This window comes from Armigeres subalbatus, chromosome 3 (assembly GCF_024139115.2).
Source record: "Armigeres subalbatus isolate Guangzhou_Male chromosome 3, GZ_Asu_2, whole genome shotgun sequence".
Lineage (NCBI taxonomy): Eukaryota > Metazoa > Arthropoda > Insecta > Diptera > Culicidae > Armigeres > Armigeres subalbatus.
In genome coordinates, this window is record NC_085141.1 from 11038282 (window position 1) to 11057426 (window position 19145).

Here is a 19145-nt window from a genome sequence, read left to right on the forward strand (position 1 = left end):
AAACAAGGGTGATTCCAACGAAACAAGTTTCGTTGCTACGGTTGGTAGGCTAATGCAGCGAATTACTCAAGCACTCCCTCACCTCGAGGTCAAATATTGGGCATGTCGTGCGTCAGGTGTTGTCTTCCCACCCACAGTGGAAGATCTATGTCGTATGTCGCTCACTTCCAAAAAAAAACTCGAATTTCTGCCGCGAGACTGCTGGAACCCACTTGCGTTCAAGGGATCCGATTAACAATATTGCAAGACTGAACCCTACGAACCAGTCATCGATAAAGATCGTCTCGAAGTACGCAAACGGTTCATTTCGGGTAATCGTGTGCTTTGAAAGAATGAATTACTTATTCACCGTATTCCGGACAAATGCGTGTTTTTAAAGAAGGATTTTGTGCTTACTTGCCTTATTTTGGTCAAATGGGTACTTAAAAAAAAGGTTTTTTTTGAGTAAATTTTTACTTTAAAATTTATTTGTTTTGCTCGGGAGAATAGTGCTGGGAAAGAAATTATTTATTACTTCTGTTTGGGTTGTTATGCCAAACAATCCACCATATTTGAGACTATTATTTAACGATTATTTAACAGTTATTAACACATTATGCCAAATACCTTTGGTATAATTAAAAAAAATCAGATTCTCATATCCCACTTAAGGTTTTAGATATACAATATTGAGCACTAGTAAAAATGTTATTCTCACTCACCTTTTCTGGTGGCTGTGGCGAGGAGCGCTTCTTTGGATCGCTGCCCCGGGCAACGTCAGCGCTCCTCACCCGGCTCTCCTGCAGAGAGCCACCCCGCGAATCGTTCAGATCCCGACCGTCCACCACCTGGCGGCGTACATCCATTTGTGCCGCCGGATTGCCTCGACCGTCACCGGCTATTCGATCTGGTCCGCCCCCTCCGCCGCCGCCTGGCCCTCCACCGCCACCACCACCACCGCCGCCCGGTTCATCATCCTTGACGTCGGCCTGTTTGGCCAGATTACGCAGGGCTGCCGCGAAGGAACCACGACTGTTGCCGCTGTTTGCCCCACCGCCACCGGAGGCATTCTGAATCGACGAATTCGGCGACGGCTGGACAACGCCTACGGGAGTCCCGTGCGCCCCGGGTGGCCCCGCTCCGGCCGACGGTGGCAAATGATTCGAACCGACAATGTGATTCGCGTGCGGTGACACGGAAGACGGATGATGCTGCGGTAGCTGTGGCGAAGGAACTGGTGGTGCTGGGCTGGTGACTGGACGCTTTTGTGCCAGCTTGGATGGAACTGTTGGAAGAGAGAAAAAGGAAGCGAAAACGTTTAAATTAATGTGGATAGCAGTGGATGATTAAGTATTATTCTGGTGTCAGAGATAGAAACAGACATTCATTATGTAGGTATTTGTAGAATTGGATGAAACATATTGTCGGTTCAAGGCTCGCCATCTGAAAATCGCCATGTATCATGTTATTCACTGTTGTTCACGAGAAGAATGACTCCCTCCGTCCACCGACGACACCACTTATAGTATGTCGCAAATCGATTTGCCAACTATGAAGAGCATCCCTGCTGGCACCTCACCGTCATGCATCATCATCGTTCCACTCGTATCAGTATCCTGCCAACATGGCTTCTTACCGAGTCGAAGACAGATATGCTTGACATGGTTTCGGTGCTTTTGCCAGATATGAACTAGCAAAACACATCGTTGCCCAGTGGTGGAGTGCATACATCATAGTTACATTAGGATGACTTGGGTGAGTTTAATGAAATATGTAGTTGGTAACTGGTTTACGAGATATAATACTTTTCATGCTGTTTGTTTCACGCTGTTCGAATGTTTTCGTTTTCGAAAAAGCCGTTATGCGAGGATGGGAAATTAATCCCGTTCAATAGTTCAATTCTAGTAACATCAATGGGTGGGGCATTATGTACGGTTCAAATGTTAGATAAAAACCGTCTGAAGAATCGTAAATAATGGGACTCGTTCATTTGCAACATATCATAATTTTGGAGTATTCTTTTTTTTAAATTCAAACACAGGTAAATAAACTTTAAAAAATCTGTCTGGGCCTGAAAGTTTCGTTAATAATGACATAAAATAGTAAATAAATAAACACGTTTATTGGTTCATACTACACCTTTGGGGCTGAACCTATTTTTTCTGAAAGTGAGTGAAACCCAGCGATTTTACATAAAAAGACGATCAATCTATAATCAAGCTGTTATTTTAGGAACTCCTAATTCATTAATTGTGCTCCTATGACGGCTGCACAAATATCTATTTCTACGACCACCCCAGTGCACGTGGTGACCCCGAGGCTATGTCAGGCTTGATCATCTGTCGAGTCATCATCTGCTTCGGTTGAGCATAAAAAAAAGGAAAACCTAAAAACCACCAAATGTTACACCCCACTGTCTCAATTAGTCACGAAAGTGAGCTTATTTTAAATCCTCAAAATAACCTTCAACAAAGGACGATAAAGTGCGTACAAGACAAAACAGAGGAAGATGAGCCGGGTCGGGGCTCGGGAACGACCGAAAGGAAGATCAGAACAAAGTACCTGCAACAAACAGTCAAGCTACCCACTTTATGACAGCTGAGATCATTTTCCACATCTTTCTCATCTTTCAGCTCTATACGCCGAACGGCGGCATGATGGCACTCAACTCGCGCCAGTTTTGTTTATCCAAACGGAAGACTCATTTTAACAAACAAGAAGAATCGAACTCGTCGCCTCGCCGTGTCGATTGGTAGACCGTAAATCACGTGGGAAATTATTTATGTCGACGTCCCGACTCAAACTCAGCGCCCAGCTTCACCCCATTATTGGTGGAAATGGTTCGGTGTTGGTATACATTATCTGTTAGACTGGTTTATATTTATTTCGGAGAATTATTTTGAGTCGCATTAATTGCAGGCCTGATGGCTACAAATCGGAACAGCGAATGCTTTAAACATTTATGATCATTCTGCTTTTATATGTATTTTTTACTTCAAAGGGTATGCCAAATACAAACAACAACGACTATCTATGGACCAGCCTAATCATCCATTCAACCATGTGGCGTCGGGCGTCGCCGGGAAGGAACTCGAGCCGGGGAAAACAGCTTGTTCAACACTGAAAATTATTATTAATAGAAACGCGACCAGATATTTAGCAGCTTGTCACAACTGTTGTGAGTCAACCATTTATCCATCTATGCCAACTACTTTTACGATACCCATCAACAGCGGCCGTTAATATTCTGCGTAGGTACTGGGATGGAGGAGATAGATGGGGATACGAGCAAGAGCGAACATATGATGCAGTAATTTGTCGCATTTTTGACTTGACATGTGGACCGGAGATGGATTGTGACTATTGTCACACTCATTTAAGATTGGATGACAAACGCACATAAAATAAAATAATATGTAGGTATATCAAATTTGTTTTTATTTTAAAATTGATTTCCTCACTCCGATTCTAATCAGGTTTGAACTTTAGACATTTTTTGCATTGCTGCTGCATTCGAATTATTGGAAGCGTTTTTCGTTCTCTCCATCAAATTTTAAATTTATCAAGAAAAACATACAAAGAAATTTAAAAGATTATTGTGTCTATTCTTGAGTTGTGTACCTGTGAGCCTCCTTCAAGAAATTAGTTCGATTTCAATCGACGACGAATATAATTGCTGGCCAATGATTTGTTGATGTTCTACTTCCTTCGCCGTTCTACGGTTCTTGGCAGCCATGGCAAAGGACATATCAAGCTCTGCAACGGATAAGCTATGTGGCAATCATTTTGGATTGGAAGGTTCGAATCAGATATAGGAAGGTCAGTATGGAAAAGATAATGCATTGGTGGCCCAAATTCTGGATTTTAAACAACAACTGGACTTTAAATTGGTGAGTATGCTCCAGTGCTCTATTTTCATATTATATCACGATTTAAAACTAAATACGTACAGACCATCGTTTGGTGCTATTGCCGCGGATATTGAGGGAGTCCCAGCTACGCATTAATTTTTCTTAGACATTGAACAAATATAAAGAACTTTGCACGAAAAGAAGAGAAAAATGCTTGGATAAGGTATTCAATACCCAATACACCCGATTCTTTTTTTTTACACGGGGGATGCGTTCAGTGTAAAAAAAAGTTTTAACTGAAAATTCGGTATTGGGAGATATTGAATACCAAATCAATACCCCATTCAGGTCACTACATCACTAATTGTAACCAAATATGCATCGGTGTCTCACTGCGCTCTTCGACACGCCATTACGGACACAAGCCTACTGCAAAAAAAAAGGAATGTTGAACGTGTCATTGTTCAGCCTTGTTTTGTCACTCTAGAAGCAGATTTGATTGTCATGACAGTGGTCAGAAGATAATATTTAGTAGAGAACCCGGAAGAGGCCGCAGGATTCGTGAAAGGCCGCGTACACGATGGCTTTTTGCAGTTGACGAGGACCTGAGGGCGCTCAAGGTTCAGGGCGACTGGAAGCGATTGGCCCAGAATCGAGTCCAGTGGAGAAGGATACTCCATTCGTCGTAGGTTCATCAAAGAGCTGTAGCCCATCAAGTATCAAGTAAGACAGTCGTCCAAGGTTGCTTGTTTATAGAGAAAGCTGCAGACTCCGCACCAGAGAACATTATGTGCGTGAAAATTATCTATTGGGATCTCCAGATGAATAAAAGTGTGCGTGAATTCGCCGATTCCTCTCGCAGTGTTTGTGATGTATTTGCGGCATCCACTTTTATTATATACATCCTACACAGCGACATTAGTATTGATGATTCTGGCTTTGGAGAACTCAATACTACGCAATTGTTTTGCCCCATTCCGGCAACACACTTGTTTTAGGGAAAACCTCAAACGCTGTGTAGAAAATTAGCTTTCGTTTTACGTATCAACGTATTGTAAAGAGCGTTCGTTTTGACATTGTGCGTAGCTCTTCAGAATGACTCTCTTAGTAAACCATAGCAAGCAACATCATTCAGCAACGAATGTAGAAGCATGAATCGCAACGCCGAAAATGTAGCTCACTGTATGGCTTTGCGATAGAGAGTAATCATAACAATTGACCTTTCCCGTCAAAAGTTTTATCTCGTTTTATTATCTCAGTCGATTCTTTGGCTTATTTGAGGTCAACTTTCCCAAAGAACCCATATTTGACGCCTCATATGTTGACGCCACTAATTATTTTTAAAATCGAAAACAAAAACCGAAAAAGTGCTGCACGTGTAAACCGGCCTGAAAAATTCGTTCAAAATCGGACCAATATTTAAAAAAACAGCACTTTTCGATTGTTTGATTGTTAAAATTTTTCGATTGTTAAAATACTTAGAGGCGTCAACATATGGGTTCTTTGGGAAAGTTGACCTTAAATAAGTCAAAGAATCCATTGAGCGAATAAAATTTTTTGACTAGGCGACGGTCGGCCGACATTTTCACGACATTTCGCAGCACTGTTTCGCACATCTGTGAACGCAAGCAGCTATCAGGGTGGCTACTAGATTTTCATGTTTGATTACCCACTTTTCCAGTATAAATTTAGAAATGTTCCCATGGTTTGAAAAAAAAAACCCAGATTAATCCACCTAGTGGTGATGGTGCCATTCTCGTTTTTTTGTAGTGAGTAATTTCTACGCACTTTTGGTATGAAGAAAAAAATATTTTGGGCATATCTACCGAGCCCATAGTCCGATTTGGCCAATTTTCAATAGGAAAAAATGGGACATGTTTTTGTGTCGAATGCAACCTGTTGCGAGGAAATTGGTTGAGCGTAAGTGCTAAAAAAGTGAGCTATAAATTTTTACGCGCTTTTTTATGAGAAAAAGTATTTTGGCTATAACTTCCAAGCCCAATGTCCGATCCCAGGGCTGGTAGCGATCAATGCTGCTCAAAATAGTGACTTTAGTGACCAACACTGGCGAAAAAAGGGACCAAATAGTGACTTTCAGCTGCAGAAAAAGTGACCAAATAGTGACTTTTAATTTCATTTGAAGTGCGAAAAGGGACTTTATTTGAAGTTCATAAGGCCGATAAAAATAATTTTCAAAAATTATGTCTCCTCCTAATATCTTTTGGTCGAGAATTTGAAGGGGCAATAAATTAAAAAAAAAATATATATGAATTGTCAAAACATTATTCAACAAATCCTATGAAAAGGAAATTGTGTGCTTATTTAATGGAATGTCTTCACTTTTCATGCACCATTTAATTCCTTTACTTTGCAATCTTCACTAGTATGTATACGTATTTCGACCTCAACAGTAAAGACGTCTTTAGTCTCTCAAGTTGAGTTAAGTATGAGTAAACTGGTTAAAGTTTACAAAGTGATGGAAATAAATGGAATAGTTGGTCTTATGACAAGTGAAATCTGATAAGTTTGTTTTATTTGATCCTGTTTTATTTTTTTCCACCCCCTTCACCACTGGAATAGCACAACTTTGAGGCAAGTCATACAGAATAATGTGCAATAATGTTTATTATGGGTTCGAATTTATTTGGAAAATCTTCGCTTGTTTGTAAAAATAGCTCTTTTTTATAACCGAAACTTATATAACTAATTTTTAGACATAGATTTAATTTCAAAACCTAAAGAATTTTCTCAGGACTTTAAAAAGAAAGCAGCCAAAGCCTATTAGGGAAGTGTTGGCGGGTCTTGATCTCGAATACATGTCCCTTGTCCACCAGTTTTTGAAAGTTGCTGATGTTAGATTATAATCGTCTTCCATCCATCCCTTTTGCTGTCGTAATCCCTTAAGGTCACTCCTGACGGAATCCAATTTTCAAAGTACTCGCGTTTTCAAGGGCACTTTTTCAAGGCACTTTTCAAGGCACACTGCTTCCGTGTCGAATGGTGTGCCCTTGAAAACGCGAGTACTTTAAAAATTGGATTCCGTCAGGAGTGACCTTAAGAATATCTTCCTTCTATTGTCTACCGTTAAACCCCATTCGTATGTCTTCCTCTCGTTGCTGTGTCCCTAAAAATGTTTGTCTCGTTACAGATGTGAAACATTGGCAAGGATTTCAACTGTGTGAACATCAGCATTGTAATTAATAAATTTTCTTCCTTTCCTATTGTATAATTGTATTCCCTAACCTCGACCAAACCGCGAGTCTTTCGGTTCCTCAAAACTAACATTAGTGTATAAGAATAATGAAAAACTGCATTAAAAACATGATTCCGGCTCCGTAACGCTTCACGGCAAATGAGCCTTCCAAATAAATGATAGTTTAAAAAAAGGACTTTAAAAAGCCTAAACAAGAAGCTCGAGCTACCAACCAATATATAGGTGTTGGTTATAAAAAAAAAGCTGAAACATTGTTTGTTTTGGGTTTGCACTAATGAACATTAGAGCAAGCCCTCGCTCACTAATAATTTCCCCGAAACAACAGGAAATGTATCCTTAATTAAAAAGATCAATCTATTCAACAGTTTAAAACCTCTTTTAAAAACTGTTAAACTTTACACTTTAACAATTAACCTTCCGGGACTCGCATACTCCTGGATCACCCAGGCAGTCTCGCCCCTCTTATGAACGACAAGCGAGCTTTTTTCGAAGGTGTTGTACTTTTTACAACTGTGCGAGTCCCGGAAGATTGATAAAGTGTATAGTTTAACAGTTTTCAAAAAAGGTTGAAACTCAGCAGAGTCAGCTATTGGCTTTGTGAATAATTTAGATTCACAATCCGCTGTGCCCATCATGCTTGCATTACTATCTAACCAGTGGCGTAGCCAGGGGGGTGGTTTTGGGCATAAACCCCCCCCCCCCCCCCCCCAAAGACAAAATTTTTAGAAGAAATTTTTTTTTTTCGAATGAAAATATGTTCAGAAAACCCCCCCCAGACCAATTTTTTGGCTACGCCACTGTATCTAACCAATCATAAACTGTGACACGAAAACCCTTCAATTGATCGCTGTTGAAAATCTAATGACACCGAGATTCACAGCGAATCTGGAGTCTCGAAGAATCTCCGAACAGCGTTTCGGCCAAAAAGTACTAAGTACCTAGTCATTTTTCCTAAATTCGTCATTTCATGTTCGTCATGAATACATTTAAAAAAAAAATTCTCATTCCTCGACGATGCTCACGAAACATAGTCAAATCAAAATAGTTAAAAATAGTGACTTTTTTCGAGAAAAAGTGACTTTAGTGACTTGAGGTCGAAAAAAGAGACTTTTTAGTGACTGACCCGAAAAAAAGTGACCAAGTCACTAAAAAGTGACCCGCTACCAGGCCTGCGATCCGGCCAATTTTCAATAGGAAACAATGGGACAGGATTCTGCGTCGAATGCAACTCGGTTAGGGCTAAGTGCCTGAAAAGTGGGCTAGACTTTTTGCGCACATACACACACATACACACACACACACACATACACACACACAGACATCACCTCGATTCGTCGAGCTGAGTCGATCGGTATATAACACTATGGGTCTCCGAGCCTCCTATAAAAAGTTTGTTTTTGGAGCGAACATATAGCCTTTACGTATACTTTGTATACGAGAAAGGCAAAAATGATCGGGCCTTGGTATACTTTGAAGTTGATTCGACAAATTATTCAATGTCAAACAGCCATGCAGGGGTGATACTGCCACACAAAAAGTTTAAAACATGCCAGAATGATCTTAAGAACACAAAAACCTTCTTTTTGACTCAAAGCGTAATTTGGTGTTCCCAAAAAGACTGACAAGAAAAAAATAAAAATCCCAAAATGGCAGAGATCATAATGATGTTAAAAAATATTTTTTTGACAGGAAGATTCGCCAACAGCACCATCTCTGAGAAAGTCCGGGGGTCGATATACACCTTTGGTCCTCTAAATTTTCTATTTATTGTCTGACTGAATCACTTTTTTTTGCAATCAGCTCGGCTTGAGAGCTTAAATTGTATATAGACTTATGCCTAAAATCAAGAGAATTGTTCAAAATTACTCCACAATAAGTCTTTCTACATGAATCCCCTTTTGCCCAAAAAGCCAATTTGGAATGGTAATAAACAATTTCAAAGACATTCAATAAATAATCAAAACATTGTTTAAAAATCCAATCAGGGTGTCTACTCATCTGTGAAAACAAAATTCCCTGATTTTTCCAGGTGCTCTTAATTAATTTCCAGGTAGAAACAAACGTGCCATATATAGATTTTTTTTTCAGCAAAATAATGAATTAAAAAAAGTAATGATAAATTAATCTTGAGCTTCTCAGATGAAATGTTACTAAGAGACTACACTATTCCATTTACTTCCATATAGAATATAGTGGAAGTAAATGAAATAGTTAAGTCTTTTAACTTTCAAAAAAGTACATAATTATTGCGAAAAACGTTTTTCAAAAAACAAATTGAAGGCCTCACAACAACATTTTTTCTCGTAAATTACTTAACCAGGGTGACCCCTTAACTGCCGTAATCTGAAAAAGTGACGTATACGCCATTTTCCAAAAATGATGTTAACGAGTAGTACTCATCGAGCTCTTTAACAGAAAAATGGAAAACATGCATGTTGTAAATTGGCTGTTACGTCACTTTTTCAGATTACGGCAGTTAACTTCCATTTTAAAATTCCGCATATTTCCCTACTTTTTCCCGATAATTTTGGAAAAATTCCCGATATAATTTTGAAAATTTAAAATAAAAATTTCTATTCTAATTTAAAAAAAAATCGTGCCTGATCATTTTTTATTTTAAAAGTGCTTTTAATTGATGTTTCCTGTCATAAATTTATTTAGTTTCGTTAGTAGAGACAATGTCGATTCTTTGACTAATTTAAGGTCAATTTTCAAAACCTTTTTTTAAAAATCGATAGTTCTAGACCAAGAGTTTTTTATATCTTTATTAAGGAGACTTTCAGCCCAAGGCTGGCTCGTCTCGTGAACAACAGTTGAAAAAGGTGTAACAGCCTAAGCTTATTCTTTCCAGTTCTTTGTCTATGTATGTAGACGAGAAACCTGGGAGAAAAAAATTCTACTATTGCTACACATCCTGATCTCATTATGGCACCATAATTTACTATTTATGCCAGTCCTTCCTTCATCCTTAAGCGCATTTCCCGCATTTCCCGACTCACTGGCCACCCTGCTTAAGAAATTCCTCCAGGTATTCCATCAAAAATATCCCCTTCTTAGGAAAATCCTCCGGAAATAAAATCAGAAATTCCTTCAAGAGGGAATTCTGAGAAATGCTTCGTAATTTCTTTCGTGAATTCCTTCGGAACTTCCTCCAGGATTTCATTTTCGATGACTCTTTCGATAATTTTTTGAGGAAATACCTCAAAAATACCTTCGTAAAATACTTTGGAGATTTCTTCAGATATTCTTTTGAAATTTCTTCAAGAATTTTTTTAGGATTTTTTCGGAAATTTATTCAGGAATTCCTTTGGCTTATAATTAGGTAAATTTTACTGGGAAACTTTAGAATACTTCTTGAGGAATTGTTCCGGGAACTTGTTTGGGAATTTCTTCAAAACTTCTTACAAAAACTCCTCGGAAAATCATTTTGGGTTCTTTCGTAAACTCCTTCACCTATTCCGTTTAGCAATTCCTTTGGAAACTCTTTCAGGAGTTCTTTTGAAAATTCCTTTACAAATTCGTTCAGAAATACAGTTGATGCAAAAGTATAAGATTGCTAATGTCGCTCTTATTCGTGTGACCAACATCTATTTACTTGAATCTAACAGCCAAAATACCGATACCAAAACGTCAAACCAGTGTTGTTGATGAAATCCAATATGCACTACAACAAAACGACCAAGTTAAAATTATTGAAGCATATTTCTTCAATTTCTTAAGAATTTTTTAGAAATTCATTCGGAAATTTCTTTATTAAAACTTTAGAAAACCGCTTAAGGAATCGTTCCGGATATTCCTACGGAAACTTCTTTAGAAATTTCTTCAATAATTTAAATAAATTCCTTCTGGAATTTATTTGGAAATTATTTCTGGAATTCTTAGAGGAGATTGTTCCAGGTATTTCTTTGGAAATTCTTCCCGTAACTTCTTCAGACATTCCTATAGAGAGTTTTTTTAGCATCTCCTCTACAAATTCCATTGAACCTGTGGAAACTTCTTTTAAACTTCTATAGTAATTGCTTTCAAAATTCCTTTGGGACTCTATTCAAAAAATCATTTTGAAATCCCTTTGAGGAATACCTTTAAAATTTCTCTAGGAATTCCTTTGGAAAATCCATTTGAAATTCCTTGGTGTATTCTTTCAAAAATTCCTTTAACAAAAATTCTTAACAAATAGCTTTGGGAATTCCTCCACTGATGCATTCGGAAATTCCTCCAGAATTTTTTTCGGAGACTCATCTTGGAAATTCCTTAAGGGATATTTTAGAAAATTATATTGATAATTCCTATGGATACTCCTTTAGCGATCCCTTTGGAAAACTTTCCGGAAATTCCTTTAAATTTGATCCACAAATGCCTTCGCTAGTTCTTCCTGGAATAGCGTTGAAAAATCCTTAGTAAGTTTGTATTTTTTAATACATTCTTGAAAAATTTCCGAGGAAATTCTCAAAAGAATGTGTAAAGCAATCCCCTAATTGATTTTCCGAATTCATTTTTAGCTTTCTCCAGGAATTCATTTGAAGATGTCAAAACGTTTTATTTGTCCATAGATAGGAGCAACGATCCGTGTTCAATACATTTTCAATTGTACAGTGTCGGACAAAACTATTAAACCAGAGGCCATTTTTATACAAAATGACCAATTCTTCTTCAAATTTTCATCTTTTAAGAGAGTTTCATTCATGATGTATTGATCACCGGGCTAACCATTATAGTGAGGGATGCCTTCGTAAATTCCCCAGGAATTATTTCGGAAACCTCTTCAGTGATTATCAAAATAGGCGAAATTATTTATCTGAATAATTTTGGCATATATAATCAAATTCAAGGATAAATATTAAGCAGACTGAGAATCGAATGTAATTTTGTTTTGCAAATATTAGATAAATATTGAACTGTTATTCTTAAGTTCAATTTAAGTTTTATTTTGGAATTAAGACTGCGCATGGCTTTTACAAAAAGCTTGGAGCACGAGCATGTTAACCGTGCATGTCGTAGTTGCAACTCCGTACGGCCCAGAACTATCGCAATTGCACAGGTAACCGGCGCTGGCCACGTCCTCACAATCTATCGGGGGAGATTGATGATGCAATCACTCGCCCTGCAAGCCGAGAACACCTCTGCACTCGCCACGAGTATATGCGGAATGTTATTGAAATCTGGGGGTTAGGTTCCATGGCATAGGTTGGCTGCTAATGTGATAGTTATGGAAGGGTGGGTATATTCGAATTGGATGCCGAAACGAGCTTTTTTTTGCTAATTTCGAATTCTAACAGTTACCTGCTAGAGTTAGTCAAGTTGTAGCCCATTTCCAGTTCTAGAGACTGCTAGAACATGAGAAATATATGGAAAGATACAGAGTAGGAGGAATGAACGGGCCTGGGATTGAGCCCACGACCTCCTGCGTATGAGGCAGAAGTGGTAGCCATATGACCACCAAGCCCGTTGACTTTTACAAAAAGGAAAAAATGTATTAATTCCCCTGCTAAAACAATGAGAAGACATTTATTCCATGCAAACCCATATTTTTTATCGCGTAAATAAGGCCGTTATAAATATTTAATTAACATTTTGTCCTACTGGTCTCCGAAAGGTCAAGTGGGGGATAATAAAAAATAAATATTCAAATAAAAAAATCAAAAAAACTCTTGTGAAAAATGTTTTAAAAATCCTCAAAATTATTAGAATTTTCACTTGTCATAAGACGAGTTAAAACAATCCCATTGAATTCCACCACTTAATTGTATCTTGACAGATACGTATTTCGACCTCAACAGTAAGGCCGTCTTCAGTGTCTTATACTTGACTCGACTTGAATTTTATTTTGTTCCCCTTTCAAAATATTATTTTTTGGCAAAAAAATCCGAAGGGGGGAGACAAAATAGTTCTTAAATATTTGTATCGGCCTAAATGTACGTAATAGATTAAATGCAATAAACTGCCGCTAACCGCAAGTCGAGCACATCTGTACATGGCATCTTTTTTTTTTTTTTTTTTTCTTCCTAAACAATGGAGGGGGATCTGCTCAACAGACATCCTGGGTTGACCAGGAAGTGCTGGGTTAGGGGCCACCTCCAATGAGGGAGGCAGGGCTGCATCCCCGACCGGCTAAACCGTTTCCATTGCCGCCAAGCCCATTGTCCCTTCGGTACAACCAGAAAGTAATGCTTCAAAGGGGGGCCAGTGCATGACGCACCCTGCGTGTCCTTGCAGCATCGAACATCGTGACTCGCTTTTTTAGAAGAACACCATGGTATCGTGCCAGCGCATTGCCGGCTTTCCAGGTGGCCTTACCACGCCCTATGTCCTCGGAAGGTGGGCAGGGTCGACTTCGCGCCTGCTTCCCTCTGCACGACTGGTATCAAGAATGATGATGCCGCGTGCACCCCAAATTGACCTTTCTGCGATAGGGCCTATTCGCCAGCACACAGAGGGACTTGTCGACGCGAGGCCTACGCCTGCCCCTGCCTTGACGAGGACCCCTTTCCGTCCTCGGGCTCGGAACCCGCCCCGTTGACCGACGCCGCGAAAGCGACGATACCATGTTGTTCTTCGCGCGGCCACTTGTTCGATAAAAGGATCGAGTTCGACCACAGAGCATGACCACCGGTATGACCCATGAAGCCGACTCCGATCCCTTGGACCACCTCTTATTTGCGCCTGAACTAGCCATCCTTGAGTCCACGCGCCACCTTCTGTGTAGCTCCGAGACGATTTGGGCGATAGCCGATAAAACGGCGTTCCAGCCAACTTCGTCTTTACACATCCTCCGAACTAGGTTGTCCGGGTAGTGTCCAGACCACATGTGGCAAGCATGTGGTCACGCATTGCGCGAAAACGTGAGCACACGAACAACACGTGTTCCGCCGTTTCCTCTAAACCTGCGCACACCAAACACTCGGGCGAAGCCGAGCAAGCCAGCTGCTTTACCTGCACTTTGATTTTGCAGCACGCTTAAACGCCGGGCACATCGAGCCCCCCATGGGGTGCTTGCTGTTCACAGCTTTGCTGGAACAAATCAAACAATTGGGAGGGTTCGTGCAGCATTGTGCCTTATGTCCAATCCGCAGCGTCGGCAGAGATTGCTTCTGTCAGGGCCTTTGCAGTCCCATTGCTTGTGCCCCGGTTCCAGGCACTTGAAGCAAACTTCGGGTTGCTCGTATATGCGCACAGGGCATACCGACCATCCCACCTTGACGCTCCCTAACTTGACTACCTTGGAGGCGTCCGCTGCAGATAGCCGAACCAATGCTACCTGCGTCCCTGCCGGACCTTTCCGTAGCCGAACGGCTGCGGTGGGCGTCTCCACTTCACACTGTCGCCGCAGTGCCGTGACGAGCTCTTCGACTTCAGTGATCTCGTCCAGGTCTTTAACCCTTAGATTCACCTCCGTCGTCTTGGCATCTTTTTTTTTTTTTTTTTTTTTTACAAGGGAGAATGCATTTACACACTAACCCAGTACACGTGCATTGTAGTTGCCAAACTACCACACGGAAGTGTACTGGAGTGTCTAAACTCCCTTGGGCTCCACCATCGTTTCCCCCAGGAACTACCTCGCAGTACTACTTCTGGGGGGATGGCAGTACTAGGCGTACTCGCTCATTATCGCTCACACAGGCACTCGTCCCACGCGAGACTGACTTGGGTGCTCGCACACCATTCACTCCATTTGAGTCTTACTTGGATGCTCTCCCGGGCGCTCCGCTGCCATGCCTCGAGGTGTCAATAGCGGTAACTGCCTGGGCCTACAGATATTACGCTACGACACTCCTGCCTCAGCACGAGCAGATCAATCACACCACTGCCGAAGCAGACCACACGCTACCCTGCCGAAGCAGGGACACTCCCCATGCACCACATGTGCACAACTGTAGGTGTGTGGGTACAACCCACTGATACCCTGCCGCCAAAGCAGCTTCTCCAAAGACCATTCGCTCCATGTGACCCTTTTTCGGGTGCTCACTCTAACACTCCACTGCCATGCCTCGAGGTGTCGATAGGTACCTCGACTCCTACCTCAGCATGTGCAGTCCATACTCAGACTTCTGCTGCGCTTCGAGGTGTCAATAGCGGTAACTGCCTGGGAGTTACAGATATTACGCTACGACACTCCTGCCTGTCGTCTTGGCATCTATATATGTACATATGTACTCGACTTGCAGTTAGCGGCAGTAAAAATAATGAAACATTTCATTGTGAATAATTATAGTATTATAGCAAACGCATGATTAGTCATAAATAATTTATCAGCATTTTGGTAGACATTCCTTGGAAGCACTGACACTAAGAATATTGTTTTAAGGATTAAATCCGTTACGTAACCAAACAATATCAAACCAACAACCTAATTCTTTACATGAAATTAGTTTAGCTTAGCTTAGCTTAGACTGACTGTACATATCAATGGTCGCTACTCCGTGATCCCAATTCTTTGCATGAAATTAGACAGACGAACGTCATATGTCATATGTTCACAAAACTATATCCCGTGTAGAAGCCTTGAAATCAATCAGTGAAACGTGATATTGTTAACAAAACATGATATGAACTTGTTTAAAATAAGAGTAAAAATAAAAAGCGAAAATAACAAACTAATAGCTTAAGGTATTGATCAGTTCTTATTAATGGCAAAACCTGATATTTTTATGATATTTCGGTGCAAATTTTTGTTATTTTAGCTTGTTATTTTTACTCTTATTTCAAACAAGTTCATATCATGTTTTGTTATCACGTTTCACTGTTAATGAGATATTATCGTCTATATTATCCCGGGAAAGGACTAAATATTCCAGATGGGATAGAATCCTGCGATTCAGTCTCAAAGAATTGTGAATATGTATATCAGAACGCGCGCGTGTTGCAACAGACTCCAGAAATCGGGGAAAGTTGTGCCCATGTTTTCTACCAATAATAGGACAACATTAACCGAACAATTTTATTCATTCGTAACACGTAAAATATTCGAAAATATGAAATTATTCAATATTGGCTCTCAATTGAAAGGCGGATAGGCGGAATCAAATGCAGTTATCAGTCGTCTTTTGTCACGACAAAGATATCATCGCCGATAGGTGGTTTAATCCGAGTTTTCAACGGCACTACCACTGGCACACAGGTCTACCTTCGACCGAACAAAATCCGCTCTATTATCCTTGTGATTAATTAATTAGCAGCCGTTAATTCCACACACACTCACTGACACGTTCAACCTGTGTATCATTTTCCACTCCATTAAGGCGGATCAATCGACTGTTGATTGATCTGTTTTTAAACGGTTGAGTGGAAAGTTTATTCAATTGAGCACTGCATTCATCCCCACGAACGACCCTTTCATCCCAGCCCCCGGGTGCTTCTGATCTGTGTGCAATAAAATCAATTCGATTTCCAATTCTCAACTTTCTAGCGCCCCACTACGACAACGGAACGTAACCTTAGTTTGTAATAATCCCTTTTGACGCTCCGGCTCCATTCATCGTGCTATGAATGATAATACCACCCACCTCCCGCAATATATCGCCAGAGCGGCTGTGAATGCCATGTGTCCTGCTACATTTATTCACAAACCGGATTTACTCGATAATTCGGAGATAATTATACGCACTTACTCCATTTGGGTACCGCATCGTTCAATAATACCGATTTATGTGTAAACCGTTTGACCAATGTGGAAACAAAGTGTTTCGTTTGCCACTTTGAGCCATTCCATTTATAGAAATTTAATATGCAACCCTAGCAGAGTAAGCTTCGGAGGCATTATAGAAATGTTACTGCATTGTTTTTTTGTTACGAAATATATTTATTTATTAAATTGAAGATTCTTGAACGCTAAAGCCAATAAGGCCAACTTATTGATAAGACTAATGGTAAGTAACATAGTGACATACTAGTAATACATATCCCATATAATTCCACCACTTGATTGTAACTTTACAGATACATATTTCGACCTCAACAGCAAGAGCATCTTAAGTGTCTCGTACTTGACTCACTAAGTCGAAATTGAATTAGAAACGAACTATGCACCATAATAATAAAATATTTTCATTTTGTTGCAATTTGCTGCCCAAGAGGGCAGTCCCACATTTTTCAAGTGCAATCAATTGTGTTCCTAAACACCAGGTGGAATTTTCTTCTGGCTTCGTACTATGCACAAACAAAATCGGTAGCGGAGGAAACCGACCAACCAGCAGCATCATCATCTTCGTGAAGAGCAACTTCTTCTTCAGCAACAAAGCAGCAGCCAGTCAGTGCCGTATGTATTTGAAGTGTTCCATTCCGTTGCTCCTAAGAATGTTTGAAATTCTTCAACTAACACTTCTTGCACTGACTGACTAAATTTCACTCACTCCCGCCCGTCACGTGGCGGTTCGGTTGGCGGGCGCTGCTGTGCGCTTAGAAAATTTTCGTCATTCCAGAGCCAAATTCCGTTCACACTCCTTAACGCGCACAGCGATCGCCTTGTTGACGTGTGACTTGGCGCCCCCTTCTCTTTTCTCGCTACTGACTGGTGTATATATGTAGTTATCAACTAAATAGTGCAATGTGGGAGCTAAGAGGAAAGAGGATCAGCGAGGGAGGGTGAAATTAATTCATTTGATTGCATAGAAGTAAATTAAGATACTTCGGGGAGAGACAATCACCATGATGCTGGTACTTTAATGCTGATGCGTGCATCAAGTTTGTTATGTTGGAATAGCTTTGTAAACATCGTGGCTGGGAAAAAGTAAGAATTCAAAACTGGAGCACTTAGGTTTGTATTTGTCCCCGTTCTAAATATAAAAGAGCACTGTATCAATCTTACAATTAAATATAAAGCCTTGCAATGAAATGACAACTACATATTGTTATCATTTCCAAAGCTTCTAAGATGAGTAAAAAAATACAAATAGCACGTGCTATTAAAACATTCATCGGATCTGGCGCTATTTTTGGCTGCGATTAAAAGTAGTCGGACGGGGGAAGCTTTGATACATCAACTATTCTTACTAAAATATTTTTTCACCAAAAAAATATGAAGGAAATACCAGATTAATCCACCTAGTGTTGGGGCTACGAAATGGTGAGTTGATATCTGGGAAGGAGTGCCTAACATAGCTCTAAGTGTTGGTGGTGCCTTTCTCGCGCTTTATAAAAATGAGAAAAACATATTAAAGTAGTCGAAATATCACCTTAAGGGATACATTCCACTATTCTAATAAACTCATATCTATTTGCGGTCATTCTAATGCAGCAATTTCTAGAATTTTAATGCGTTTTTGGATAATGCTAAGTACCAAAGAGTGTGTCTCACATGTTTGTACACATACACTCATACAGACATCACCTTGGTTCGGCTATCTGCAGCGGACGCCTCCAAGGTAGTCAAGTTAGTGAGCATCAAGGTGGGATGGTCGGTATGCCCTGTGGGCATATACGAGCAACCCGAAGTTTGCTTCAACTGCCTGGAACCGGGGCACAAGCAATGGGACTGCAAAGGGCCTGACAGAAGCAATCTCTGCCGACGCTGCGGATTGGAGGGACATAAGGCACAATGCTGCACGAACCCTCCCAATTGTTTGATTTGTTCCAGCAAAGCTGTGAACAGCAAGCACCCCATGGGGGGTTCGATGTGCCCGGCGTTTAAGCGTGCTGCAAAATCACAGTGCAGGTAACGCAGCTGGCTTGCTCGGCCTCGCCCGAGTGTTTGGTGTGCGCAGGTTTAGAGGAAACGGAGGAACACGTGTTGTTCGTGTGCTCACGTTTTCGCGCAATGCGTGACCACATGCTTGCCACATGTGGTCTGGACACTACCCCGGACAACCTAGTTCGGAGGATGTGTAAAGATGAAGTTGGCTGGAACGCCGTTTTATCGGCTATCGTCCAAATCGTCTCGGAGCTACACAGAAGGTGGCGCGTGGACTCAAGGATAGCTAGTTCAGGCGCAAATAAGAGGTGGTCCAAGGGATCGGAGTCGGCTTCATGGGTCATACCGGTGGTCATGCTCTGTGCTCGCTTTCCTCATCTTCTTCTTATTGGCATTACATTCCCATACTGGGACAGAGCCGCCTCGCAGCTTAGTGTTCATTAAGCACTTCCACAGTTATTAACTGCAAGGTTCCTAA

At 40.6% G+C, this 19145-nt stretch overlaps 1 protein-coding gene across 7 annotated transcripts in view; it reads right to left on the reverse strand.

Annotated features, from left to right (window-relative positions):
• Nucleotides 1-19145, reverse strand: part of LOC134223746 (AT-rich interactive domain-containing protein 1B) — a 325354-nt gene that overhangs the window by 26940 nt on the left and 279269 nt on the right. For all 7 annotated transcript variants that reach the window (XM_062702938.1, XM_062702936.1, XM_062702934.1 and 4 more), the window contains one exon: nt 702-1264. In XM_062702938.1, the coding sequence (XP_062558922.1) occupies nt 702-1264 (563 nt within the window). The remainder of the gene's footprint in view (nt 1-701; nt 1265-19145) is intronic.